Here is a 27,903-nt window from a genome sequence, read left to right on the forward strand (position 1 = left end):
TTGATAAATAAAGAGATTGTATTAAAAACCACCGAAGCAGTGGCTAAAAGTACAAGAAGGAGAAAAGAAAAAGAAAGAAAAACACCCCACGCTCCCTAGCAGCCTGCCAAGGAACGAAGAGCCACCCTATCCACACCCTTAACGGGAAGCCACCCACCCAACAAAATCAACTAAGGTCGAGGGACCATCTTTTATAGACCTCTTCGTCTCCCACCAAAGAAAATAAACAAAAGAAGCCTTGAGTCTTTGGATTGACAACTCCTCTTCCTCAAAAGCAACTTTGTTCCTTGTCTTCCAAACCGTCCAAAAAAGGTACAAAGGACTTGCTTTCCAAACACCCTTCCTCTTCTTCCCCACAAAAGACCCATTCCACCCCGAAAGCGTCTCCTTAACCGTGGCAGGCAGCACCCACTGCACCCCGAACATTGAGTAGAGCAGCACCCAAAGAGTTCTAACCTTATCACAATGAAGAAGAATATGATCAATTGATTCTTCATGTCTTTGACAAAGGTAACATCTGTTCGCTAGAGCCCAACCTCTCCTTTGAAGCTGATCCAAGGTAAGAGCCTTTCCCCATGTTGCTTCCCACCCAAAAAAACTCACTCTGGGCTGCACCGTAACTTTCCAAATAGCCGACGATGGGAAGGAGATTGGATGGCCTGATACTAATGATTTGTAGAGAGACTTAACCGAAAACTTCCCACAATTAGTCTCTCTCCAAATCACCCTATCATCCACCCCTTGCTGAATTTGCTTCCTATTTAAGGCCACAAAAAAACTGCACACCTCTTCCAACTCCCAATCATTAAACGGTCTAGAAAACAACGGGCTCCAACTTCCCCCACCCTCATTGCACCTCCAAGCATCCTTAACCCAAGCATCCTTGGAAACAGCCAATGCAAATAGAGAAGGAAAAGAAACACAAAGGGGTTCATCCCCACACCAAATGTCTTTCCAGAATTTTATCCTTTTCCCATTCCCCACAACGAAAACAAGCCTACTTTTCACGACTTCCCATTCTTTCCTAAGAGTTTTCCACAATCCCACACCATGCGTCTCCCCCCTTGCTTCCTTTGAACTCCAACCCCCTTGCTCCTCCCCATATTTTCCCCTAATCACTTGGTTCCAAAAAGCCTCTCTTTCCATAGCAAATCTCCAACTCCATTTACATAAAAGAGCCTTATTGAGGATAGAAAGACTCTTGACCCCCAACCCCCCATTATCCTTCTCAAGACAAACCAGCTCCCACTTAACAAGATGGATCATCCTCTCAAGGGCCCCACCTCCCCATAAGAACTCCCTCTGAATCCGCTCTAACCTCAGTCTGACTTTTCTAGGCATAGAGAGCATGGACATAAAGTAAATGGGCATATTAGCTAGAGTACTCCGGATCAAAGTAATCCTGCCTCCTTTGGATATGTATTGGCTCTTCCATCTAGCCAATTTTTTCCTCATTCTCTCCTCCACACCGTCCCAAACAGCCCGCGACCTATACTGCGCACCTAAAGGCAAGCCCAGATAAGAGGTTGGGAGACTTCCAACCTTACAACCAATAGCTGCAGCCAACTCCTCTACATTATTCACACAACCCATCGGAATAAGCTCACCTTTGTCAAGATTAATTCTCAAGCCCGACATGGCTTCAAACCACATTAAAATCCAATTTAAATGCAGCAATTGCACCTTGGAAGCTCCACAGAAAACCAAAGTGTCATCAACAAACAAAAGGTGTGACACATTAACTCCCTCACCACCCCTACTTCTTGCCTTACAAGCAGACACAAAGCCCCTAGCTACTGCCTTCCTTAGGAGACTACTAAAAGCTTCCATCACCAACACAAAAAGATACAGAGAGAGAGGATTCCCTTGCCTTAAACCTCTAGAGCTTTGAAAAAAACCTGAGGAAGACCCATTCACCAAACGGAGAAGCTAACAGTGGAGATACACCACTTCATCCATCTAATCCATTTTTCCCCAAACCCCATCTTCCTCATGACTGAAAACAAAAAGGACCATTCCACATGGTCATACGCTTTCTCAATGTTCAGCTTACACATCACAGCCTCTTCCTTGTTTTTTAAAACCGAGTCTAAAACCTCATTAGCCACCAGAACAGCATCTAGAATTTGCCTTCCTTGCACGAAAGCATTTTGAGCCTTGGAAACCACCTTCCCCACCACCCTCTTTAATCTATTAGCTAAAACTTTAGCCAACCACTTATACAGATCTCCCACCAAGCTGATAGGCCTGAAGTCCCTTAAATCTTCTGCCCCTCCTTTCTTTGGAATCAAAACAATAAAGGTGGCATTAAGACTTTTAACAAACCTGCCATGGTTATGGAACTCCCTAAAAAACCCCAAGACCTCCTCTTTCACAAACTCCCAAGAAGATTGCCAAAAGGCCATAGAAAAACCATCAAGCTCGGGAGCTTTATCCCCACAAAAACCTTTAAGTGCCTCCATCACCTCTTTTCGAAAACGGCTCCTCCAAACTGGCTGCATCCACCGCCTCCAATCTCTCAAAAGACAATCCCCTTAAGCTGGGTCTCCAACCTCCAGCAGAAGACAGCATAGCTTTAAACTCATTCACTACCCCCTCTTTAACCCTCCTTTGTTAACCAAACACCATTTATTTTGACCCGGGATAACATGTTCCCCCTCCTGTGAGCGTTAGCCATCTTGTGGAAGAACTTAGTATTCCTGTCCCTCTCTCTCAACCAGACTTCCCTTGATTTTTGTCTCCAAGATATCTCTTCCATCAAAGCCCACTTCTTAAAATCCTCTTTAGCTCCTCTCCTTGCGTCCACCTCCTGAACAGAGAGAGTCCGAGATAACTCCATTTTGTCCCAGAAATCCACCTGACTCAAAGCCAAAGCCTTATTGACCTCCACTTTCCCAAACTCCAGCTTATTCCAATCTCTCAACAGAGACTTCAAAGCTTTCAATTTAGAAACCAACACATAGCTCGCAGACCCACTAAAATTGAGCCCCACCCACCACCCCTGCATTTTTTCTTTGAACCCCTCTTCCTTCAACCACATATTCTCAAACCTGAACGGCATCAGACCACTCCTTACTCCTCCCCCGTTTAGAAGAATTGGAAAATGATCCGAAGTCGGCTTAGGAAGGACATACTGCACAGACCCAAAGAAATGATCCTCCCATTCATTCGAAATCAGAAACCGATCAAGCCTTGAATGGGATTGATTATTCAATCCTCCCTTCAAGTGAAAGAGCCTCCTTGCAAAGGCAAGTCCCTCAACTCTAAATCCTCCATAATCTCCGAAAATCTCCTCATTGAAGCAGATAATCTACCTCCCCTACTGCTCTCCACAGGGAATCTCACAACATTGAAATCCCCTGCCACACACCAAGGATCACTCCATAGACCCCTAACCGCTCCTAATTCCGCCCAAAAATCTTCCCTCTCTTTCATCAACGAAGGCCCATAAACTCCAGAGAATAACCAACAAAAGTCGTCCTCACAATTTTTGAATCTGCAAGACACAGAAAAGTTCCCCACTTCCGCTTCCAATAAATGCAGCACCCTCTTATCCTAGAACACCAGCACACCACCAGAAGAACCCCTCGAATTTAAGACCTTCCAATCCAGACATCTTCCCACTCCGAGGCTTCTAACTATCATCCTTGACATCTCCTGCATTTTGGTCTCTTGTAAACACACTACATCCACCTTTTGACTCTTGATCAACCTTTCTTTTCTCACTATCATTAGCCCCTCTAACATTCCACGACAAGACTCTTAACTTCATAACATCCATCTTAATAAGCCCCTCTCCCCTCACTGGACCAACAAACCCAAACTTCAGTTAGCAATCTGAAGCAACCCCGCACTCTTTCTAGTCCCACAATAATTCACTGAACACTCCAATTTTTTCAATTCTCTCTCTGACTTGGAGACCTTTTGAACCTTCCTCTTTTTTCCTGCCACACCACCCTTAAAATTCTTTCGCTCTTCCATTCTTCTTAATAACAATAAAATTTCCCCCTCAAAACCCTCCGTAGGCATACCCAGACACTTACAAAGATTTATAAAATCACCATTCATCCACGAGCCCAGCACACTTCTATTATCTTCCTCCGAAACTCTTCCCGTAACTTCTACCGTCATTTCTCCCCCCTTACTCTCCTTTATATTCTCCTCCATGTCGAAAGAAATTTCCCTCTCCCTCCCATCAACCTCAATGATTCTCAACGGGTCAGCCCTCCCTTCTTCGTTCACCACATATGGCCCCTCGAGTGCCACCAAGTCCCGAACAGCCATAACATCCTCATTTTTTTCCCCGCAGAAAGAAGAAGAAGAAGAAAGAAGACCCCGATCCCCGAAACTAAGAAGAGAACAGTTTTCGGGAAGAGAGTACCTGGATACCTCCTCCAATAGGGCCTCATCTGCACCAGTCTTTCCTCCTCCTTCAGCCCACAACGCAGCACCAACGATGGCCTCGATCAGCCTCGACTCCTCGCACGAAGATTGAATCGCCGGAGCCCTAGCTTTCATAAAGCCATCATCGTGACCCATCTTGGCCACACCCTGGCCCAATCCCCTAAGCCCACCTTCCTTTGAGAAGCCTAAAGAGGGGTCACAACCCTTTTTACTAAGGCCCACTCCAAAACCCTCCTGGGCCAGAGGCTTCTCTCGGCCCACAATCTGCCCACAGTCCCTTTGGGCTCCCCCCTTCTTTAAACTTCCCCCCTTACTTGACTCAGCCCAATATTCCTTAGGCCCACTACCTTTTCCCCTTAAGCCCACTCCCTCTGATGCAAAACCCACTTCTTCAGCTGCTCCCTTTCCCTTTCCATCAACGTCCTCACCTGCTTCAGTACCCCCCGCCATACCCCGACCGTACTCCACAGTATCAACTCCTACCTGCTCTTCACTGCCCACCTCACCTGCTGCCATGGTTCCTTGTACCCGCGATGGCCCCACACTGCTTCCCACGTGTGAAGCCAAGCACCCTTCATTTCTGCCCTGCAACCTCTCCCTTCCTTGCGCCGGTACCGTCACCGACACCCATGGCGGCACCTCCCACCAAAGCTGAATAGCAAAACACAAAGATCCCACCACCAAATTTAATGCCCCAGGTAAATCCTTTCCATCCGACTTCACTAAAATCCTTGCCCACTGGAGCTGAGAGAAGTTAGTTGTGTCCTCATCCACAGCCACCAGCCCTCCACAGCTGTCCCCCAATTTTCTGAACACTTCCCGATTCCAGAAATTGAGAGGGAGCCCCACCGCCCTCACCCAACAAAGGTTTGTATGAACTCCATGACGAAAACAACCTGCTTCTGGACCCCATCTTTCTAACTGAAAATGTTTGTCCTGAACATGTCGGTTTCCTCTTCGCAACACTCTTTCTGCTTCTTCTGCTAACTCAAATTCTGCAAGAAAATAAGTGCCTCCCAAATATGAAAACCTCACTCCCCCTTTCAAGTTCCATAAGCTCCTTCCCCATAACTTTAAACAATCTAGATTTGGACATTGCTTAGCCTCTGTTTCCCATCTTCCCACAAGACAACGCCCTAATTGCTCATCTCTTCCTTTTAATGCTCTGCCCCCTAGCTGAATCCACACTGCATCCCCTATTCTTCCCGCCTTTGCCTTTGCTACTTCAACAAATGAACGTGTATTCTCCTCCCCCTTCTTCTTTTCTTCGTCTCTCCTTCCTTCCTTTGCTCCTACCAGACCTACACCCGCCTTATTTTCAGCTAGCAGATGAATACCTAAAGAACGAAGCTTTTCAGCTAGCAAAACCCATCCCCCAATAAGCCCTCTGCCTTCCGGAAACACCAAGCTGAACCTTTTCGCTTCCAGATCACGAACAGAACAGAGGATGTACCTCCCCGCCCCATTAGCACGCAATTCTAATCTGAATTTCCTCCCCTCCTCTTCCCAATTTTTGATAACTTTCCCAAACTTATCCTCCCTGCAGCAAGCCTCCACTCCCCCAAGCAAACACCTTAACCCAAAATCTCCGAACCTAATCCAATTGGAGAAGCCTTTACTTCTCTTCATTATGATCCCACAAAGCTTCCCCCCTGAAGAATTAATCAAAATCTCAAAGGATTTTGATTCCACCACAAAACAGCATCTACCCCCTCCAGCACCTCCATCACCTACTCTCTCCATTTCAGATGTTGTTCTTGAATGTTATTCTGTTAGAAATTATTCAAGTACAGCTTCTCTTCGAAGACATGAAAGCAAGATTTTTCCCACTTTTCCTTCCAGTTATGTAAAATAAGCTACTCTCAATTGTCAATTAAAGGAACTTGAGACGAAATGAATTGGATTTCAATTCCTTCATCATGTTGGTAGAGATAATTTAAACTCTCATCCTTGGAAACAATTTTGCATTAACCTTAGATAACATTGAAAGCATTTAAGAGGAGATTAAGCGCCACTTTAGGAAGTTATTTTCCAAACCTTCAAGTGGGTCTTAGTGGATAGAAGGTTTGAATTGGTCTCCTATTTTAGCAAAGAGTGTCGAGTGGCTAGATCAACCTTTTTCAAAGGAAGAGATTCTCAATCTTGTGATGCTTTTAAATAAGGAAACGGCCCTTGGTCCAAATGGTTTCACAATTGCCTTTTAGCAAGAGTGTTGGGAGACAATTAAGGATGATTTATTAAGAGGGTTCTTAGAGTTTCACAATAACGGGATAATTAATCAAAGCACAAATGCTACCTTCATCCCTCCAATGCCAAAAAAGAGTCAAACAAGCAAGATCTCAAATTATAGACCCATCAGTTTGGTTACCAATTTGTACAAAATCATAGCCAAGGTTCTCTTAGGGCGTTTGAGTAAAGTCCTCCAAGACACCATCTATTTGACCCAAGGTGCTTTTATCCAGGGGAGACAGATTTTGAATGTTGTCTTGATCGCTAATGAGGTGGTGGATGAGAAGAGGAGATCAAGAGAGGAAGGGGTAGTCTTCAAAATTGATTTTGAAAAGGCCTATGATCTTGTTGATTGGGATTTTTTGGACCATGTACTCGAAGGAAAAGGGTTGAGTTTAAGATGGGGGTCTTGAATGAGGGGATGTTTATCTTCGGCAACTTTTGCAATCTTAATGAATGGAAATGTTAATGGATGGGTTAAGGCTTTCAAAGGTCTAAGACAAGGGGATCCCCTTCTCCTTTTCTCTTCATCAACGTGGCTGACATTTTAAGCAAATTGGTTGTGAGAGCAAAGGAGAGAGATTTATTCAAGGGATTCAAGGTGTGTGGAAATAAGACCAAGGTGTTTCATTTACAATTCGCGGACGACACCATCTTCTTTTCTAGAGCATCCTTAGAAGAGTTGCATCGCTTAAGCTAATTTTGTTGGTCTTTGGGCATTTGTTAAGGCTTAGAATTAACCTAAATAAGAGCACTCTTTTTGGAGTCAACATTACCCAAGACCAAACCATCAGGTTGGCTTCTTTGCTTGATTGTGCAATTTCTACTTGGCCTTTATCGTATTTGGGCGTCTAGTTAGGGAGGAACCCAAAATCGATTTCCTTTTAGGACCCCGTGTTCTATAGAGTCTCTAGGAGGTTGGATTGTTGGAAAAGAGCCTTTTTATCCTTTGGCAATAGAATCACCCTAATTTAGTCTTCTTTGTCACATATTCCAAGCTACTTTCTTTCTCTTTTCAAGATCCCGATTTCAATAGCTTTGAGAATTGAGAAAATACAAAGAGATTTTCTTTGGTCAAGTTTGTTGGGAAGGTTAAAAGGATCATTTGGTCAGTTGGGACTTAGTTTGTAGGCCAAAGGAAGTTTGTGGATTAGGGGTGAAGAATATTTCTCTAAGGAATCAAGCTTTAGTGGCTTTGGAGGTACCCTAAGGAAAGTTCTACCCTTTGGCATAAGGTCATCTTGAGTATCTATGAGACACATCCTAATGGATGGGACACCAATAATATAGTCAGATGGTCACATCATTGCCCCTAGAAGGCCATTGCACACATTTGCTCCACATTTTTTCTACACACACTCATTTTGTGGCAGGTGATGGGTCTAGAATCCATTTTGGGGAAGATTTGTGATGGGGGTACCAACCTTTGTGTTTACAATTTCCAAGTCTTTTTAGAGTCACCACTACTAATAACTATCCTATCTCAACTACCCTTGGTAATAACATTTCCTTGTCTTAGGATCTCGCATTTCGTTGCAATCTAACTGATACGAAGATTAAGGATCTTGAAAGTTTAGTGTCCTTACTATCCAATATCCATTTGACTCCTTTTGTTCTAGATGCGAGAACTTGGGTATTGTGCTCTTCAAGAGTTTTCTCAATAAAATCATTTTTTTCAACCTTATCATTTTCTCCATATTCAATTCCCTTCTACCCAACTAATTTTTTGTGGAAATCAAGAGTTCCTTCTAAGGTCAGGGCCTTTGCATGGTCAGTGGTACTTAAGAAGGTAAATACCAATGACATGCTACAGTTAAGAAGGCCTTTTAAAGTCCTTAGTCATAATTGGTGCATTCTATCTAGAAGGAATAGTGAGAGGATTGATCATCTTTTCTTGCATTGTCCGATTACTTTGGGATTGTGGCATAGGATTTTGTCACAGAGTGGTTACCGCCAGGTAGTATTTGTGATATGACGGTGATCTCCTTCAAGTGTTTTGTGAATTCAATTAGAAGTAGGGCTCTTTGGAGGGTCGCGTATCTCTCTTTGTTGTAGATTATATGAAGAGAAAGTAACACTTGGATTTTCGAGGACACTTGGAGGATGCACGAGCCATTGTGGGATTTGCTTCATTCCTATTTTTCTTTTTGGGCTTACTGTACAAAAAATTTTAAACCCTACCCTTTGAGTGTTATTCAACTTAGTTGGCCCTCAATTTGTACACCTTATGAATGGGTTACAGGCATGGATGAAAATTTCCATATATATCAACGATATTTCGCCAATATATTGTGTATTGGCGCTTACCGACACAAAACAAGCTAGCGAAATTTTTTAAAATATCGACATTTATCGCCGATTTATTGGTATTTTACCTATTTTTCACCAATATTTCCCGATATTTTCAGTGGTCAACATAGGTCAAAGCGGGCTAGTGCGCGAGTCAAAGCGATCAAACCGGGTGGGCAAAGTGGGGTGTGGCGGTCAAAGTTAAAAAATGCTACAATTTTCTTTTCTACAACAAGGGGACTCAAACCCCAGTCAAAATTCCCCTCGTACCCCGGTCAAAAGGTTCAGCCTCCTCCTTGACTCACTACTAGGGCAAACTTGCCCCTTGATAAATATAATGCACCAAATGTATATAGATTAAAGGTAATCATATAAACAAAATATTAAAAGAATATTTTAAAAAACAAATTAATAATAAATATTTTATAATTAAATGAAAATTTTTCATTAAATTGATTATAAAAAATATAAAAATTATCATGATAATTTTCTTCATAACGTTTTTAATATCATTAATATATTAATTAAATATTAAAAAATTATACATATATCATCATTTATTTTATATCAATTAATACAATTAAATTAAATATATCATAATTTTAATATTAAATATATTTTAAAATTAGACATATTATAATCAAATATCACAATATTATTATCGAATAATATTTTATGTAATTTAATAATCAATGTACATTTATAAAATTTATATTTTTTATCAACACATATAATATTACTATCAAATATGATAAATTATATCACACACACACATATATATATATATATATATATCAATTTTTTCAACAAAACAACTTTAAAAGTCTATTATACTTCTAATTTCATTTCTAAGAGTTTTTTCTTACATTTCTATAAGTTCTAATTAAATTTAGGTCCATCGATATTTTATGTCAAAATATCTGCCGATATATCTCCAATATAACTATGATTACCGATATTTTCATACTTGGTTACAGGGGCTGGTGTTGTTATACTTGTATAGGCCTTTTGTCCTTTTTGTATGGCCTTCCTTGTCTTGTGGAAGTTTACTTAGTTACTTTTGATCAGGTTTGTACATCATGGGGAGGACTTCTCATCCTTCTTATGTTTTTATTATCAATTAATACTTTTGTTTGTTTCTAATAAAAAAAATAATCCCACCATGACCCAAAGAACTTGGTTTTGTCAAATAATGCAAGACAAAAGATGACTTGATGTAAGAATAAGAATGGGAAAAAAAAAAAAAAAAGCACTCAGCTCTGATGTAGAATGAAATCCTCCCTGATTTTGCAATGGATATCTATGGTGAGACATAGTTGCTTTCAAGTCACAAATTTTTGTGTGCAAGACATGAGTACAAGAATAGGGGAGTTTACAATATCATTGGAGTTGTTTAAAAATTAATATAGAGAATAATAGACTTGCTTAAAAGTTAATATAGAGAATAACAGATTTGATTGTTTCCTGAAAATGAAACTATTTCAAAACCAGTTCCTACAAACCTTGAGATTACTAACAATAGACTGGGCATCAGCAACTGGTGGTTGCAGAGAATACTCCGCAAGAAGAGGCAGCAAAGATGATACAAATGTTGATCTTTCTTGTTGTGCATCCTGCAACAACCAAAATGTTAGGTTCAAAAATATCTATCTACATTTTCTAAGAGAAAAGGGGGGAAAACACGAAAATATAGAAGCATAACTACTTCCATATGTTTATCCTAACATCAAGAACAGAACAAATTTCAAACAGGTCTTCATACTGACTTATCCAAAGTACGAAAGATTTAGCATGAGGAAGAAACTAGAGTAAGTCTACATAAATTGACTTTTGAGTTTCAACAACATATGGAGAAAGATGCTTTCACTTGTACTAATTGCAACACTGACTAAATTATGCAAGGCAAATTAACAAGTGAACTCCTTAAACATTATGAGTTGAGCTTGTAACACTGAAGTTTAAAATGCATCACTCCTTCCCAATTTCTTTTGTTCATCAGAAATAAAAATCCTCCTAAAGTTTCATTGCCTTAAACTAACACCATTATCAATAATTTACAGAAGATCCCAATGTAATGCATCCATGACATTTGGACATTTTATCACTATCTCTCAGTGTACCTTAATTAGGAGTTTTCCTTAAAGTCTCTCCAATAAAATTAACAAGGACCAATATCTGATGGATCCTTGTTATCCAACCAATAACAGGAGAGCAGAATAGTAAAATTATTCGTAGCAATCAAATTTCCACAATTCCTTGTAAAACATTCTTTACAATTCATCACTTCTTCAATAAAGTTAAAGGTTAAAAAAAATCAAATGCGAGTGATGCTTCATAAGCATGATTGACTAAATGGTGGGTCCTCATACTTCTTTGGTGGGGTTGAGCTTGCATGAGTACAAGTATTTTATAGCTTAGCGACTTATCATGAGCATGTTCATCATCATTACAAACAAAAATCTCTGCCACTATTTAACAACTCAAAAATAGTCATCACAATAAGGACAACTTCAACCATCAATCCTAGAGTAAGGACACGCATCACTGAAACATAGGAAGAGCCGCTTATTGCCCTAAGATCTTTCCAGCCACACTAACAAAGAGTTAAGAAATAAATTTTTTAGATGTAGGACCAATCACTCTAGCCTTCAAAAATTTTTTGCCTTTATTCCTTCTATAGTTACCAAAATAAGCATAGAAGGATAATAACATACATTTTTTTTATCAAAAACGAACATATGTATTAATTGAGAATAAATAAAACATGAGAACGATAAGAAATCCTCCCCATGATATACAAACTTGATAAAAAAGATATGAGTAAACCTCCACTATACAAGGAGTGTTATACAAAAGGTCCAAAAAGCCTAAACAAGTATAACAACTCCTATACAAAAGGTACAAAAAGCCTAAACAAGTATAAAAACTCTTAACCCTATAGACCCAACTCTAAGATGTATATATCAAAAGCTAACTAAGCTGAATTACACTCAACAAGTGTCCTTGAAGATCCTAGCGTTTCTTTCTCTCCACACAATCCACAACAAAGAGAGACACGTGATCCTTTAAAGAGTCTTGCTTCTAATAGAATTCCCAAAACACTTGAAAGAAATCACCATCATATCGCGAATACTGTCTAGTTGAACCCACGCCATTCCAACCTGTGAAAAAATCCTATGCCACAATCCCAAAGTAATAGGACAATGTAAGAAGAGATGATCAATCGTCTTTCTACTCCTCCTACATAGGATTCATCAATCAAGTTTAAGGGTTTTTAAAGGTCTTCTCAACTATAGCATGTCATTGGTATTTACCTTCTTATGTGCCACTAACTAGGCAAAGGCTATGACCTTAGAGGGGACTCTTAATTTCCACAAAAAAAAATAGCTAGGTAAAAAGGAACAGAATCTGAGAAATTGGATAAAGCTAAAAGAAATTTTTTTTAGTGAAAATACTCCTAAAGAGGACAGTACCCAAGTTTTCACATTTGGAACAAAAGGAGTCAAATAAACATAGGAAAGTAAGAACATTAGTCTTTCAAGATCCTCAATCTCCACATCAGTTAGATTGTAGCAGAAGATAAGATCCCAAGACAAAGAAGTGTCATTACCCAAGATGGTTGAAATGGAAAGGTTTTTAGTTGTGGTGACTCTGAAAAGTCTAAGAAATTATAAGCATAAAGGTTGGTCCCCCCACCACAAATCTTTCCAAAAACAAATTTTGGTCCCATCACCTGCCATAAAACGAGTGTGTATAGAAAAAACTTGGAGAATATGTGCAATGGTCCTCAAAGGGCAAAGATGTGACCATTTGACTAAATTATTGGCATCCCATCCATTAGGATGTATCCCATAGATACTCAAGATAACTTGATGCCAAAGGGTAGGACTTTCCTTAAAGTACCTCCAAAGCCACTTCCCTAATAAAGATTGGTTCCTCAAAATAATTTTCTCAAACCCTAACCCACCAAACTCCTTAGGCCTACACACTACGTCCCAACTAACCAAGTGATCCCTTTTTCCCTCCCCAAAACCTGACCATAGAAAATCTTCGTATTTTTTCAATCCTTAAAGCTATTGAAGCTGTAATCTTGAAAAGAGATAGAAAGTAACTTGGGATGTACAACAAATGAGACTCAATTAGGGTGATTCTACCTCCTAAGGGTAAGAAAGTTTTTTTCCAAACGTCCAACCTCTTAGACACTCTATCTAACACTGGATCCCAAAAGGAAATCAATTTTGGGTTCCCCGCTAAAGGAAGACCCAAATACGTTAAAGGCCACTCAAAGATTGAACAATTAAGCAAAGAAGCCAACCTGGCAATTTGATCTTGACTGATGTTGGTTCCAGAAATGAGTGCTCTTATTTAGATTGATCCTTAACCCTAAAAACGCCCAAACACCAACAAAATTAGCTTAAGAGATTGCAACCCCTCCAAGGATGCTCTAGAAAAAAAGTTGTTGCCAGCAAATTGTGAGACACTCTGGTCCTATTTCTGGCCATTAGAAACCCCTCGAATAAACCTCACTCCTCCGCTCTCACCACCTACCTACTTAAAACATCAGCCACAATGGTAAAGAGAAAAGGGGAAAGGGAATATCCTTGTCTTAGGCAGTTAAGCCTCTATATGCCTTAACCCAACCCTTGGTATTTTCATTCACTAAGATTGTATAAGTCGTCGAAGATAAACATCCCCTCATCCAAAACCTCCATCTTGAACTAAAACCTTTTCTTTCAAGTACATGGTCCAAAAGTCTCAATCAACATGGCCACAAGCCTTTTCAAAATCAATTTTGAAGACTACCCCTTTCTCTCTTGATCTCCTTTTCTCATGCACCAACTCATTAGCAATCAGGACAGCATCCAGAATCTGCCTCCCCTCAACAAAAGCACCTTTGAGTAAAAAAAATGGTGCCTTGGAGGACTTTAAGCAATCACCCTAAAAGTACTTGAGATACTAACATACTTTCTTCCTAAGCTTTGATCAGACCTTCCATGCCAATTAGTCAAAGTGCCCTTTCCTGACAAAGGAAGGGCCTGCAAACACCAAAGGAGGATAGCAACAAAAGTCAAAGGCTACAAGCCATCCCACACTGAATGAGCAAGTGACCAGCTGATTCTTCATCTTCTTGCAGATGCAGTACCAATTAACTGGAATCCTGTCCCTTCTCCAAAGTTGGTCCGACTTAAAGATATTTGCCCAAACCATTTCACAAGAAAAATGCAACCCCAAAGAAATAAGAAACCCAACACCAACATATATGGAAACAAAATGCTAATATTCAGAGATAAGGGCTTCGAACTGTATTAAACATTAATAGAGAAGTAACCACCTTTCCCTAAATCCTGAACTACTTCATTTCCCTACACAGCACTGACTACAACATCCTTGATAGAAGCGAAGAATTATTTCATCATCTCCAACACCCAGTCATCATATCTTCTAATAAACCACTTGTTCCAATACATTCACCCTGCATAACCAACAACCAACCATCATAGCTTCTCAATTGATTGAAACATTGAACAAATCAGGAAAGTGGTCCTGCAGAGTGGTTTGCCCATACCAAACATCTTATAAGAAGTTGGTTCCAAATCCTTGATCCACCAAAAAGTAAGTAAAGTTGATGAGGCTTTCTGATTATCTCCAAAAACTGAAAAACATAGCCTCTCTGCCTCCCCCTCTTCTTACCAGGAAACAGCAACTGTTAAGCTCCTCATCAAACTTGCCCGTGATGGTCTTCCTTCACAATTTATCTTATCCACATCAAACCTTGAAAACCACTTGCCTACTAAAGCCTTATTCAAGACCATCATACTCCAAATTCCAAGCCACCCTTCTCCTGTTTACAGCAAATCACTGACCATTTGACCTCAAGTGCTTTCCTCTAAGATCCCTTCCATCCAAGAAGATCTGTGTGGTGCTAGCCCAATCTAATATGTCACAAGAACGAACAGGAAGTATACTGGCATATTGGAAAGGTTATTGTTTTTCCTTTTTCTTTTTAATATATCACAATAGGTAATCATTTTCCTAGTTGAACAAATTAAAATCATTAAAAGTTAAAATCCCAATACAAGGGAAAGACAAGATTTATGAGACGAGAAATGGGAGAGTTGTTGGACCTATCAAATAATAAAGATTAGCAAATTGAAAGCAGAAGAGTTGATCTCCTCACCAAAGAACTTGCCAAATTGAAAGCCTTTTGAGGAAAAGTACAGAACGGAAGGAATGTTATGGGATCTTATTCATTTCTACTCCTCTTTTTGGGCTTCTTATACTATCGCTTTTAGAAGAATTCCACTTAATGTTATTCTACTTAGTTAGCTTTTGGTTTGCAATTCGAAAGGGGTGGATAACGGTTGAGAGAGTTTGATTTTGGTTTTTGAGATATTTTGTACATGTTTTTATCAGTACTCCTTGTACAGTGGATGAGTATAGTCTCACTTTGATAAGGTTTGGTACTTTGAGGGAAGGACCTCTCATCCTTCTGTTCAACTTTACTATTATCAACTTTTAATTTAAAAAAAAAAAAAAATCCCAAAAACAATTTCTTGTACTCTCTCTAATCAAAATTTGAACAAATTGTGAAAGTTCAATTAAAACATTGGGTTATGGCCATTTCTAGGCGCTTCTAATACAAGGTTTACTTACCTATACAAAAAAAAAAAAATTGGGTTATGGCCTTCCAATGACAACAAAGACTCCACCTAACATGAACATTGGCATCACAACCATTACAGTAAACCCAATAAGTGATTTTAGTAACCCTAACCATAGAATGACCTTTTTCCTAGGAAATCTCTACAACCAATTGCCTTAGTAATAATCATATATAGACTCATTAGTGTTTGGTTGTTTTTTTTTTTTTTAATATCAGAAACAAAAGATGTATTAATTAATGATAAGAAAAACATGAGGATGAGATATTCTCCTCATGAAATGCAAACCTGATAAAAAAAAAATCAAGAAAAAATCTCTGCTTTACAAGGAGATTTGTACAAAGAGAATACAAAGACTATAAAAAAAATACATCTCCAAAAGCTCATCTAGACTCCTCCATAGTCGTGAAAGGCGTGTTTCAGGCGGCATGACGCGAAACATCGGCACCTCACCTTTACTCTAGGCAATGCCTATTGAAGGAGGCGCAGCTTAGGCGCACAAGACGCTCACCTTCGGCCAGGCACAAAGCCCTAAAAAGGTACGCTTTTTCTTCTCCCTTCTCCCTTTTTCTTTTTCTTCTTTTGTTCTTCTTCCTCCACAAACCATGAACAAGTTGCAGAGGCAAAGGAAAGAGCCCTAATCTAAGCTTTTAAAAAAAAAAAATTGGGTCAAAACAAAATTCAAAAAAAAGAAAGAAAGAAAGGGCCCAACCCAAATTGGGGTTTTGACCCTACAAAAAATTTAAAAAAAAAAAGGTCCAACTCAGATTAAGGCTTAAAAAAAAGGGCTCAGTCGGTTTTGACCCAACAAAAATTAAAAAAAAACACGGTCATCCTAGATTAAGAAGAAGACGAGGAAGAAGCCACTAAGTAGAGGAAGAAGAGAAGAAGAAGAAAAAGCAGTAGCTACCTTTCCAGAGTGTACTATATAAAAATTATATATGTAAACTAGGTGCGCCTCACTTCACTAAAGCTCGCGCCTTAGTTGCGCCTTGCACCTTAGACTCCAGGAGGACTTTACGCCTCGGTGTGCCTTGAGCCTTTTAAAACTATGGACTCCTCACCATGAGAGCCAACTAAACTAAATGGCACTCAAGGGAAAAGGCTTAAAAGCATCAATATAGTAGGCCTAAAAAGAAACAAAAAAATGAATCAAGTCCCACATCATCTCAGACGTCTTACAAGTATCCTAAAAAATCCTAGCATTCCTCTCTCCACACAATCCATATCAAAGTGAGAGAAGCAATCCTTGCCTCTAATAGAATTCCCAAAACACATAAAAGAAGTAACCATCATATCACAAATAATAACCATCATATCGCAAATGCTCCTTAGTTGAACCCACACCATCCCAGCCTACGAGAATAGCATATGCAATAACTCGAAAGTAATCGGACAATGTAGGGAGAGATGATCAATCATCTCTCCACTCCCCCCACATAGGATGCACCAATCAAGACTAAAGGCTTTGAAAAAACTTCTCAATTGTAACAAGTCATCGGTATTTACCTTCTTCAATACCACTAACCAAGCAAAGGTCATGACCTTAGAAGGGACTCTTAGTTTCCACAAAAAATTAGTTAGATGGAAAGGAACTGAATCTGATAAATTGGTCAAGGCTAAGAAGAAAGATTTCAATTAGACTAGGTAATGTTTACCAAGTGGATGAGTCTAAAATCAGCAATGGTGAGATTTCTATTGGGAACAAGTACAATAAAGGTGATATCGATGCTTTTGCCAACCATCCCACTTTTATATATATATATACATACATGAATGTATTAACTAATAATGTATGCCATATTTTGTCTCCCAATGCATTGGTTCTCAGATTTTGCAAACTTAATTCAATTGCTACATCACTTCTATAGTAAAAGTTTAGTCATGTAATTTATTTTTACCTTATATTTTTTAAAATGATCCCTATACAACACAAAGGAACCATAACTAGTAACAACAAAATTTTGACTAGAAAAATAATACACTATAAGAATAAAGTAGAAAATATAAAAACTTGAAGAGTTTACACACAATAACAATATTTTCATGAATCCATGTACACTGGATAAATAAAAATTATCTAGTCAAAAGAAATAGTAAATTTTCAGAATAAAAATTAAAAATAAAATAAAAGACTCAATCTCCACTTGGAGTTCAAACAAAAAAGGATCTCAATAAATTTTCTTCCCTTAAAATAAGGGGCCCACACACCCAATATAAGAGAATTAGTACCTGTAATGCATATGAGAGACGAATGTTTTCCTCAATAATGTCTTGTCTGTATGAAAGAGCTTTTGAGGCCGCATCAACAAGATCTTGTTGTTGTTGATCAAAAGCCTAGCAAGAAGAAGAAGAAGGACAAAAACTTTCCATGAACCCCCTCAAAAAAAACATAAAGGCTATGTTTGGTTCTCAGAAAATTTGAGGAAAAATATAAGGAAAAAAAATAGAGAGGAAAAGTGAAAATAAAGAAAAAGTGAATGAAAATAAAAAATAGATTTAAAGTCAATAAATTATTTTTATATGCTATTTCAAAGTCATTTAATTTATTTTAACTCTTTGATATAAAGATTAAATTATTCGAAAATGTATATATTCTTAATTAATTTAATTATATTTGATTTTTTTTGTTATTTTTCATAGGGCAACCAAGTATAAGAAAATCATTTTCCTTAGCATTTTTTTTGCTTTCCTTAGTACTTTCCAACAACCAAACATAACCAAAAGGAGAAGAAAAGTCGAGATTGGAAGGGAAGGGAGAAGGGGATTTGGAACAATGGGGGAATAAGAAGTGTAAGTATATTCCTGCCTACCAAACGCATATAAGCAATGCGTTTTTCCAGAACATATTTCTCATTGCGTATTTGTGCTTCCTACAAACAACAGCGATGAATTGCTTTAGTTAATATGAAAATAAAAATAAATCAAGATATATTCATCCAGGAAATACTTGACAACATCATATGTTTGATTAACAAAAAGGGGAAAAAAAAAAATCAAATCGCATTCCCCTTTCTTACCTTGATGGAATATTCAGCAAGCTGTTTCCTCAACTGCTTAATCTCTTCCTCATGTTCCTGAATCTTAAGAACAAGATCCTATCCAAGTAGCATGGTCAGTCCCTCAAAACTAAGTTTCATAGATGCAAAAAAACAAATACACAAAATCAAGAATGAAAGATATGTTACAGACTAATAAGCAAATACCTGCTTCCAGAGACTGCTAGGGTTATTTACTTCAGTCATTGGCATCAGCCCATGTCCAGATGAATTAAACCTTGGATCATGTTCTCCTTCAACTTGGTACCTAAAAAAGAGATGTAATGTAATCTGAAGCTAGTGTTTTAACAGGAAAATTATAATGCTTAGGTTATTGTTACTATTAGATATAAAGTACCTGCTATGAGAAAAGGATGTTGTAGATGGCGAAGAAACATGAAAGAAGCCAGCATCATCTGTAGGTCCCTGACTCCCAGGATGAACCTTCAGCGCTCCATTAAACGTGCTGCTTTCAGAGTGACCTCCAACTACAGATGTGTTGCCGGTATTTCTAGTCCTGTCTTCTTGATTACCTACAGAAGGAACTGATTGAGGAGCTTTGTACAGTCCATGAACATGTTCATCACCTGGATCAACTGGATGAGATCTTCGACCCACCAATTCATTTGGTCTCTATGAAAAAGTTTAGATTCACCAAATCTTGCATCAGGGAAATGGCCGATCGAAGTTGCCAAAAGCTTACAATACATGATACCGTACACATGACCAAATATACTGTCCAGGTAAAAGGAAACATATGACTAATATGTAATGCATCTTAAGCATTGTCTCACAGTACATGATATGATCTCTATGGGTTGCCATCTAGTATTTTTGGAGGTGGTCCAATCTGGCATCATTAACAAGCTCAAAGGGACTGCCAGCATATGCATCAAGGGTGGAGGTCTTGAAAAAAAATATATAGAAATAAACCAAGTCCGAAAAGATTCTCCATAGATCTTCATCTATGCTAAGAAATCCTAACATTTCTTCCTCGCTAAATAGTTTAAATCATGTAGAGACTAGCCATACCCATAGCAATTGATCTCTCAAAAGATCCTTCAAAGCCTATACAGGGTATAACCATCATCCATCTCACACTTCAAGGGAGTATCCAAAAAACCAAAAGGTTTGAGCAGCTTATACCAAGTCCCAAAGCTAGTGGGCAATGCAAAAGACATGATCAATTGTTTCACCACTAGCCAAGCACACAAAACAATGATCAAGACAAAGGGGCTTTGAAAACCTACCTCTTCTGAATCATATTTTTGGCATTAACTTTCTTATCACCCATGAGCAATGTGAAGATCTTTAACTTTAGGAAAAGTTGTTAAGTTTTTTTTTTATAGGTAGGAAAGGTTGTTAAGTTCAAAACAAAATTGGGAAAATTATGTAATTTCAATTGACGAGGAAAGTAGTTCTTGATAGGCAATGGTGGTCAAAGATCAGGATTGGCACAAAAGGTGAACCAGAGAATGTGGCAAGTAAGAAGCTATTTTCATGTTGTTTGTTCTGGCCTGGTAGGGCTATGCATGTGATTATAGTGTTTGTAGTTTATGAGAGACAAACAAAGCTCTAAAACAGGAAGAATGAAAGACCAAACTTCCACATTTGAAAAAGTAGCCAAACGATATGCATGGAATGTACATGAACTCATGGAGTGTATGTCTGAAATCTTTCTCTATATGTTTTTTTTTTTTTTATTAGACTAGAGTGCACATAGACAATCATTCTATGTCAATGACAAGCTTTGTAGATTGAAAGAGTTTGAAGGAGGGAGAGAGAGGTTGCTTTTTGTTTTCTCTCTTCCTTTTTGTTTGCTTGTGTTGGTGTTAATTGCATACATCGTGTGTATCTTGCTACAATTGTTTTATAAATATTTCTTCTTGCTTGCCTATTAAGAAAAATTAAAAATAAAAAGCACTTCAAAGACATGGATATACTAGCTCCTCAAGTTTTGGATTAGAAAGTTAGTAACTAAAATTGAAATTTCATGCAAAAGAGGAAAATGAAAGGCTTAAGATAAAATAAATAAATAAAAGAATCTCCAGAAACCATGAAGATATTTGGAAATTTAACATTTGGGGGGTTGCTTATCCCAGCAAATATCTTTCCAAAACCAGATTTTCCCATTGTCCCACATAGAGAACAAAATAAATAAGAAAAAAAAAAAGGGAAAATAAGTCTAATAACCTTTCAAGGGCATCAATGTGACCATCTAATTCAGGTGTGACCCATGTATACTCAAAATAACCCTATGTCAAACAGCCACTTCCTCTAAGGAGTTGTTACAAGCACTTCCCTGATAAGGTTTCTCGAAGGAGTCTATACCATAAACCCAAAGTTACCAAGCAATGAAGAGAAAGATGATCAATTAATTTACTACTCTCCTCGCACATGATGCACCACTACTGGTTAAGAGCTTTGAGAGGTCTCTGCTTTTAGAGCATATCATTGGCAAAGTTGTTAACTTGTAAAACACATCGTATATTATTTTTCCATTTTTCTATATTGTATTGTATTGTGTATCTTAAGTTATTTTATATAGTGAAAAATGAATAGAAAAAATATATATATATATATATATGTGTGTGTGTGTGTGTGTGTGTGCGCGCCTATTGAAAATATGAAGTATAGAGTAATATATAACCAATTTTATGAAATGTGGTAGAATCTAAATTGTTAAACCACATCATATCATATGAAAACATTGAATATCAAAGCTTTGACAAGTTCAAATTAACAAAATATGACTATAATATATGGATTCATCACATAATCCACATTTTTTAGCTTTGATTTTTAATTCTAAATTCTAACTAGACATATGTACTAATTATGTTATTGATATATATATATATATATATACACGTCTTTATATATCATCTTCAAAGTTTCAACTTTTCAAGTTCATTATCATTCCTTCCCCACTGAAAAGGAAAATTTAAAAAAAAAAAAAAAAAACTAATATATTAAGTAAAAATAAATAAAAAATTATTCACTAATCACCATTAATTTCAATGTCAACATTTAAATCATTCAAATGTAAATTCTCCAACATTCATCGTAAAAATAAACTTACTTGACTTCTAATATAGTATTTGACATCAAAAATGTAATTTTTCATATAAGATTATTTTACTTATTTCTTTGTTTTTATGATCAATTTTTAATCTTTTAGTACATTTTAAACATTCAATATTGTAAATTCTTTAAAAAAAATTGATTTGATTTTTCTTAAAAATTATGGAAAATAGTTGAAGATGTATGTATCGTTGTATCATGTATCCTATCGTGTATCATACATGTATCGTAAAATACACTTTAAGATAAGATGCAAATTGCAATACATATTGATTTCCATAAAAAAAAAACGTATCATATTGTGTATCGTAAGTTTTTAACAACCATGATCATTGGTATGAACTCTCTTACTAGTCATAAGTCATGCGAAAGCCTTTACTTTAAGAGGGCCTATAGATTTCCAAATGAATTCAGCCAAATCAAAAGGAACAGATGTGGAAGAATGAGAAACAACTTTGAACAAAGACCTAACTGAAAACAAGCTTGATGAGGCCAAAGGCTAAACCCTCACATTAGGGTGGGAAGATGATAAATGCACATGGGTTACAAATGACATCAATTAGGTTGATTCCTCAAAAGCAAGAGACATAGAGAAGCCTCCTTACCACACCACCTAAAAAAGATTTGAGTATTGAATACAAGTAGGTAAATCACCATACCAAGTATCTTCCCAAAAGTAGATCTTTAGACGATCAACTATAGAGAATTGAGTGAAACAAGAAAAATGAGATAACAATACAAGATTTGAGAAATGCCTTCCACAGAGCACAACATGACCACCTGACAACAATATCAACATACCATCCATCAAAATATGACTTATAAATACTCAAAATAACCTTGTACCATAAAACATTGTTCTCCTTAAGAAGCCTTTACAATCACTTCCCTAAGAGGGCTTTATTTACCAAAGAAATCCTACCTACACCTAAACCCCTTTCCTTCATAGGTTTCCCAACCAGGTCTCATCCAACAAGGTGAACTCTCCTTCCCTCTCACACCCTAACCAAAGGAATCTCTCTATAATCACTCAATCCTATAAACCACCTTAATTGGAGCTTTGAATACTAACTAAAAATAAGTGAGAATAAGAGACAAATAGAGGTTCAAAAGAATTATTTTGCCCCCAAAGATTGATATGCTCTCATATAGCCATATAATCATTAAGGATATCCTTTTTATTACTAAATCTCAAAACAACTCTTAGAATCCCCCTTAAGGGGAGACCCAAATAGGTTATAGGCCACTTGCACACCAAGAGTAATTTCCTCTTTAGATGGCTATTTCACACTAGATTCAAATGCGAGATACTTTAGAAATTTGAAGAAAACATGTATTAATATGAGACACTATTGACTATCATCCTTGATTTACCTAAACAAGTCAAAGTAGTTGAGTCCCTCAGGCACCATGTTTTCCTTGTTCAATATCAGGGTTTTAGGAAGGAGGAACTTTTAGGACAGAAGGAGGAACTATTTGGGCAAGATTAAAATTAATGGAACCTGGTTTTCAAAGGAGAATGAAATTAAGGATGGGGTGGCTCAAGCCTCTTATAATCTTTTGGCCGATTCAGGGGATTGGAGAATTAATGTTAATGGCTTGTCTTTTGATGGTTTAGGAGCTCAAGATGCTGCAATGTTGGAGGATTTGTTCTTAAAAAAAGAGGTTTTCTTTGCCCTTTCAGACCTTAGCAAGGACCAAGCACTAGGTTCAAATGGCTTCTCTATGGCATTATGGCAATTTAGTTGGGATTTTGTAAAGAGGTGATGGGTTTTTTCAAAGACTTCCATGAGTAGGGAAAATTCATAAAGAGCTTGAGTGTGCATCTTTTGTAGTCCTATCGATTTGGTGGGTGATCTTTATAAGTTGTTGACTAAGTGTTAGCCAATAGACTAAAGAAGGCAATGGGTAAAGTGTTTGCAAGTCCCAAAATTCTTTTGTGGAGGATAGACAAATACTAGATGCGATGCTAATTGCTAAGGTCATCGACTTGCTGTTAAAAAGTAATGATTGTGGTATTCTTTGTAAGCTTGACATCGAGAAGGTTTATGATCATGTAAATTGGAACCTATTGCTTTCGGTCTTACAAAAGATGGGTTTTGGGAGAAGTGGATTGGTTGGATAAAGTGGAGCATATCTAGAGCAAGGTTCTTTTTCCTTGTCAATGGCACCCTTCAGTTTTTTTCAATGCGCTAAGGGCTTGAGGCAAGGGAATCCCCTTTTGCCCTATTTATTTGTGATTACTATGGAGGCTTTTAGTTGTCTTCTTAAGAGGGTTGTGAGTGGAAGTTATTTGTCAGGTTGTCGAGTGAGGGGTTGGGGCAATACAGGGGTTCAAATCTCTCATTTGTTATTTGTTGATGATACTCTTGTTTTCTATGGGGCTTCATAGGATTAGATTTCTTTATGTGGTTTGCAACCATTTCGAGGTTGAGAATCAATTTTTCATGAAGAAGGAGATCTACTCTCATTCCTTTTATCTCACTTTTTTCTTCCAAATATATTAATCACGTCTTATAAATAAACTTCTACAGTGTCTAAGGAAATACACCGCAAAAAAATGGCCCATAAAATATAAGACACTGAGTTGCTGACCTTTTATCTTTCAAATGAGAAAAAAAAAAGGGAGAAAAAAAACCTATGTCAAATCAGGAATCTATAATATAATTTGTGAGTTGATACCAAAAAAAAAGGAAAGAAAATATGATATTCGAGTTTCAAAATGCAGATCTAGGTTTGTAGAAGTTTTGGAACCAGCATAACCAAGTTGATAACCTAGAAATATTTCAGCATGATGTCCCCAAAATGTTTCCCCACTTTATTGAGTGTTGATGCAATGATCTATATTATCAATTAAAAGTAAAACTAGGAGAACAGAAGAATGAGTTGTCCTCCTTCAAAAAACAAAAATTAGCAGAAGAGTACAAGAGAATAGGAAAACAGGAAAACAGCCACCAAAGTAGGGCCACAAGCCAGAACAACAAGATCATTGAGAAAAGTGACTTGTGGAGATAAGAAGAGAATGCCTCAATTGTTCAAGGCGGCTTGTTTGGCGAGTTGATCCACAGCGTGGTCAAGGGAGAGCTTATTTGAAGATTGCACTAAAACATTTGCACTTTAAAAAAACATGTTTGCATTTCAATTCATGTGAAACCAAAAGCGAAAACTGTTTTGAATATCCCATGCAAAAGCTCTTACATATTTTGCCAGTTCCTGAGCTTTTTTCTCAAGTTCAATCCTCAGTCGATTGTTCTCTTCCACCTGTGAAGATTCAAAAAAACACATTATTATCGGCACAACCAACAATCAGAAAGTAGAGAATTTCCAAATGCAAAAATTGTCACATTGATCTCCACACTTGACAAAGTCGCTATCAAATCAATAACTATTAATAAATACAACACAACATCAAAACATATACACATCTCAGGAAATGATAAAAATTATATGAACCTTTTTAAAGAAAAAAAAAAAAGAGAAAGAAAGAGAGAGACCTGCAGCTTGATGGTGGTCTCAGCAGCTTCGACTGCTTTCATGACCTGAAACAATCCATCATTAGAGGCTGAGGATGGCGAATCGCTTAAGGCCAAGCCCGAGAATCTATCTACCAATTTTCCATCATAACCGTTCTCCATCTTTCTCCTCCTCTATTTTACATTCAATTCACTCTCGTAATCCGACTGTGCTGATGATATTCCTCCACCAAATCCGAGCCGTTTCGGCTTTTCTCTGTATCACACAACAAAAACAAATATATATATATATATATATATATATATATATATATATATATATATATACAAAAATTGACATATGAGAAGAAGAAGAACAGAATTTCAGAAATGAAAAAGGGAAAAAAAAAACAGTAGAAAAAATAAAAGGAGTACCAGTGAGGCTGAGATCTCAAAAACCAAAGTCCAAATTGCAGGAGAAAAGTGAGAGCTGGTGCAGAGAGAGAAGTGTCTCTATTATTATTTAGGGTTTCTTTGTCTCGGCGTATAGTTTGGGACTGGAGAAGAAGGAATTATTTCTTATGTTGGTAAAAATATTAGATGGTTAAAGAGAGACCCACTCACTCCAATTCACGCTCGGAACCACTTTATGGCGCGTGTCACTACGCCTCCCTTTCTCAGTATATTATATATTTATATTCTTGATAAAAATAAAAATAAAAATAAAAGGCTTAGCCACCAAGCATTCACTTCATTAATTGCCCGACTTAATTACTTAAAAATTATAATAGAGATAGTCATGATAAGTGATGTTTGTGGATTTTAAAGAAGTGGGACAAAAATTCTAACATATTATATCACAATTTTGTATCATCATCACCTATTTATATTTTGTTATTTCTTTTATTTTGGTTACTTTTTTATATTTTAATCATACGTTCCACATTTTTAATGATATTTTTTATATTTTGATCACATTTTTATTCTATATTAGATATAAATGAATAAATGAAAGGAGAGTGAAAGCTTTTATCACTAAGAATATAATGTCTTAAAAGCTCTCAAATACTTAATAATTTGGCTAAATGGGACCATCATTTATTTATAGGCAACTTGGTATTCTCTCCAATAGTTGATAATTCATTATAGTTCTAGAATATTTTAAACACTACTAAATGTAGGGACCCCTCATCCTGAGAACACGTGCCACACACCTCATGGTGACACGTGGCACGCATTACCATCCGGATCACCCCCATCCGGATACACGTGACGCGCCTCTCATATCCGGACTGCCTCAAAGAAGAGCAAACGACACTTATAAGCATAAAACATCCGGACGGCTTCCACAAATACATCCAGATGACCAACATAGGCCATCCGGATATGATTGTCCGGGTCATTGACTGAAGTAAGCAAGTCTTACACGTTATCACAATAGTCTGCCATGGCTCACGTTCCGCCATCTGCAAAGTGAAAGGACAAGATGAAGTGACAACAAGTCACTTCACACGATCACCTACCACGATCTCTGTCAGCCGCCCGTAGGGTGATGATGGCCCTGCCACCATCTAATGTCATCATAACAACACAAAATATCTCCCTACCATTAAAGAGGGAATCAAAACTTCTAATACTATATATATCAATCTTCACACAAAGAGAAAGGTAAGCTTGCTATGCTTAGTAAAAAGCCAACTGATTATCTCTATCTAACCATGGCTGACAAAACCATCGGAGGGTGCGTCCGGACATCCTGTCCGGACGTCTTTTGCAAGTAGACCAACTGAATCAAGAACCTATATTGGTTGAGAACCGCGCATCCATCCATTTGGCAATTACGTGGATCGTCAGGGACGCGAGGCCTCAACACTAAATACTATCTCTACAAAGTAAGAATCCTCTTGATCAATAGTTGAATAAATTTTCTCAATATCATGAAATTATTTACAACAAAGTTTTGAAAGAGTTACAGGAAGATTGTAGAAGTAAAATGAATTGTTTATGATAAATGCATGATTATTCCTTAATATTTAATATTATAAAATAATCATATTATTAAAAACAATTAGAAGTTAATAAAGAAATGCCTCCTTCTTATCCTCACCCACTTGTTTTCTTCTTTGTTTTATTCTTTGCCTACCCGTTAGAAACTTTCACTTTCCCTTTTTTCATTCTATATTAATTGTAATAAGGTATTATCAAGAAAAATAAATAAATTGGCAAGACACATTTAATTACATAATTTATTAATTATAAATATTTTATAATGTGAATTGATATTAATAAGTATGTCAAAATAAATAAAATAAAGTAAGGTATTTATAGAATAAAAATGATTGGGATGGAATATAAATAAGGGAAAAGTGTGTTTTGACTTAATAATTTTAAAAAATATAGAAAATGAACAACTTTTATAAACAAGTTTCATATCTTGTTTCATATTCATCCACTCACTTTTTCACAAGTCAAATAATTATTTTATAAAATGATCTTTTACTTTTCAAGTTAATGACACCATTTAACAATATTTTATTATTATTATTATTTTTTTATGGAATGACCAATAAAATTAAGAATTAAAAAAATACAATTAAAACTAAAAAAACTTAAAAAACTTTTAAAGCTAAAAATACAAAAATAAAATATTAACTTCTATTGCGCTAAATTACATTAGTAGAAAATATAGATTGAAGAAATAGTTGGAAATATAATAAAAGTCGATATTTTATTTTATTTTAATTT

General features: G+C 37.1%; 1 protein-coding gene across 3 annotated transcripts in view; it reads right to left on the minus strand.

Moving 5' to 3' along the window:
- The window catches only part of LOC100256285 (uncharacterized), a 72,901-nt gene extending 47,077 nt beyond the window's left edge, over positions 1-25,824 (minus strand). The window contains exons 1-10 of one of the 3 annotated variants that reach the window (XM_010654759.3): positions 25,594-25,824; positions 25,315-25,435; positions 25,201-25,245; positions 24,905-24,967; positions 18,981-19,255; positions 18,791-18,890; positions 18,605-18,682; positions 18,398-18,457; positions 17,817-17,921; positions 10,425-10,535 (exon numbers count right to left, since the gene is read on the minus strand). In XM_010654759.3, the coding sequence (XP_010653061.1) occupies positions 10,425-10,535; positions 17,817-17,921; positions 18,398-18,457; positions 18,605-18,682; positions 18,791-18,890; positions 18,981-19,255; positions 24,905-24,967; positions 25,201-25,245; positions 25,315-25,341 (864 nt within the window). In that variant the 5' untranslated portion in view covers positions 25,342-25,435; positions 25,594-25,824. Of the gene's footprint in view, positions 1-10,424; positions 10,536-17,816; positions 17,922-18,397; positions 18,458-18,604; positions 18,683-18,790; positions 18,891-18,980; positions 19,256-24,904; positions 24,968-25,200; positions 25,436-25,593 lie in introns of all 3 variants that reach the window. The other 2 variants (XM_010654758.3, XM_010654757.3) reach the window with 2 other exon arrangements.
- Positions 25,825-27,903: the final 2,079 nt, after the last annotated feature.

The sequence above is a fragment of the Vitis vinifera genome, chromosome 7, assembly GCF_030704535.1.
Source record: "Vitis vinifera cultivar Pinot Noir 40024 chromosome 7, ASM3070453v1".
Lineage (NCBI taxonomy): Eukaryota > Viridiplantae > Streptophyta > Magnoliopsida > Vitales > Vitaceae > Vitis > Vitis vinifera.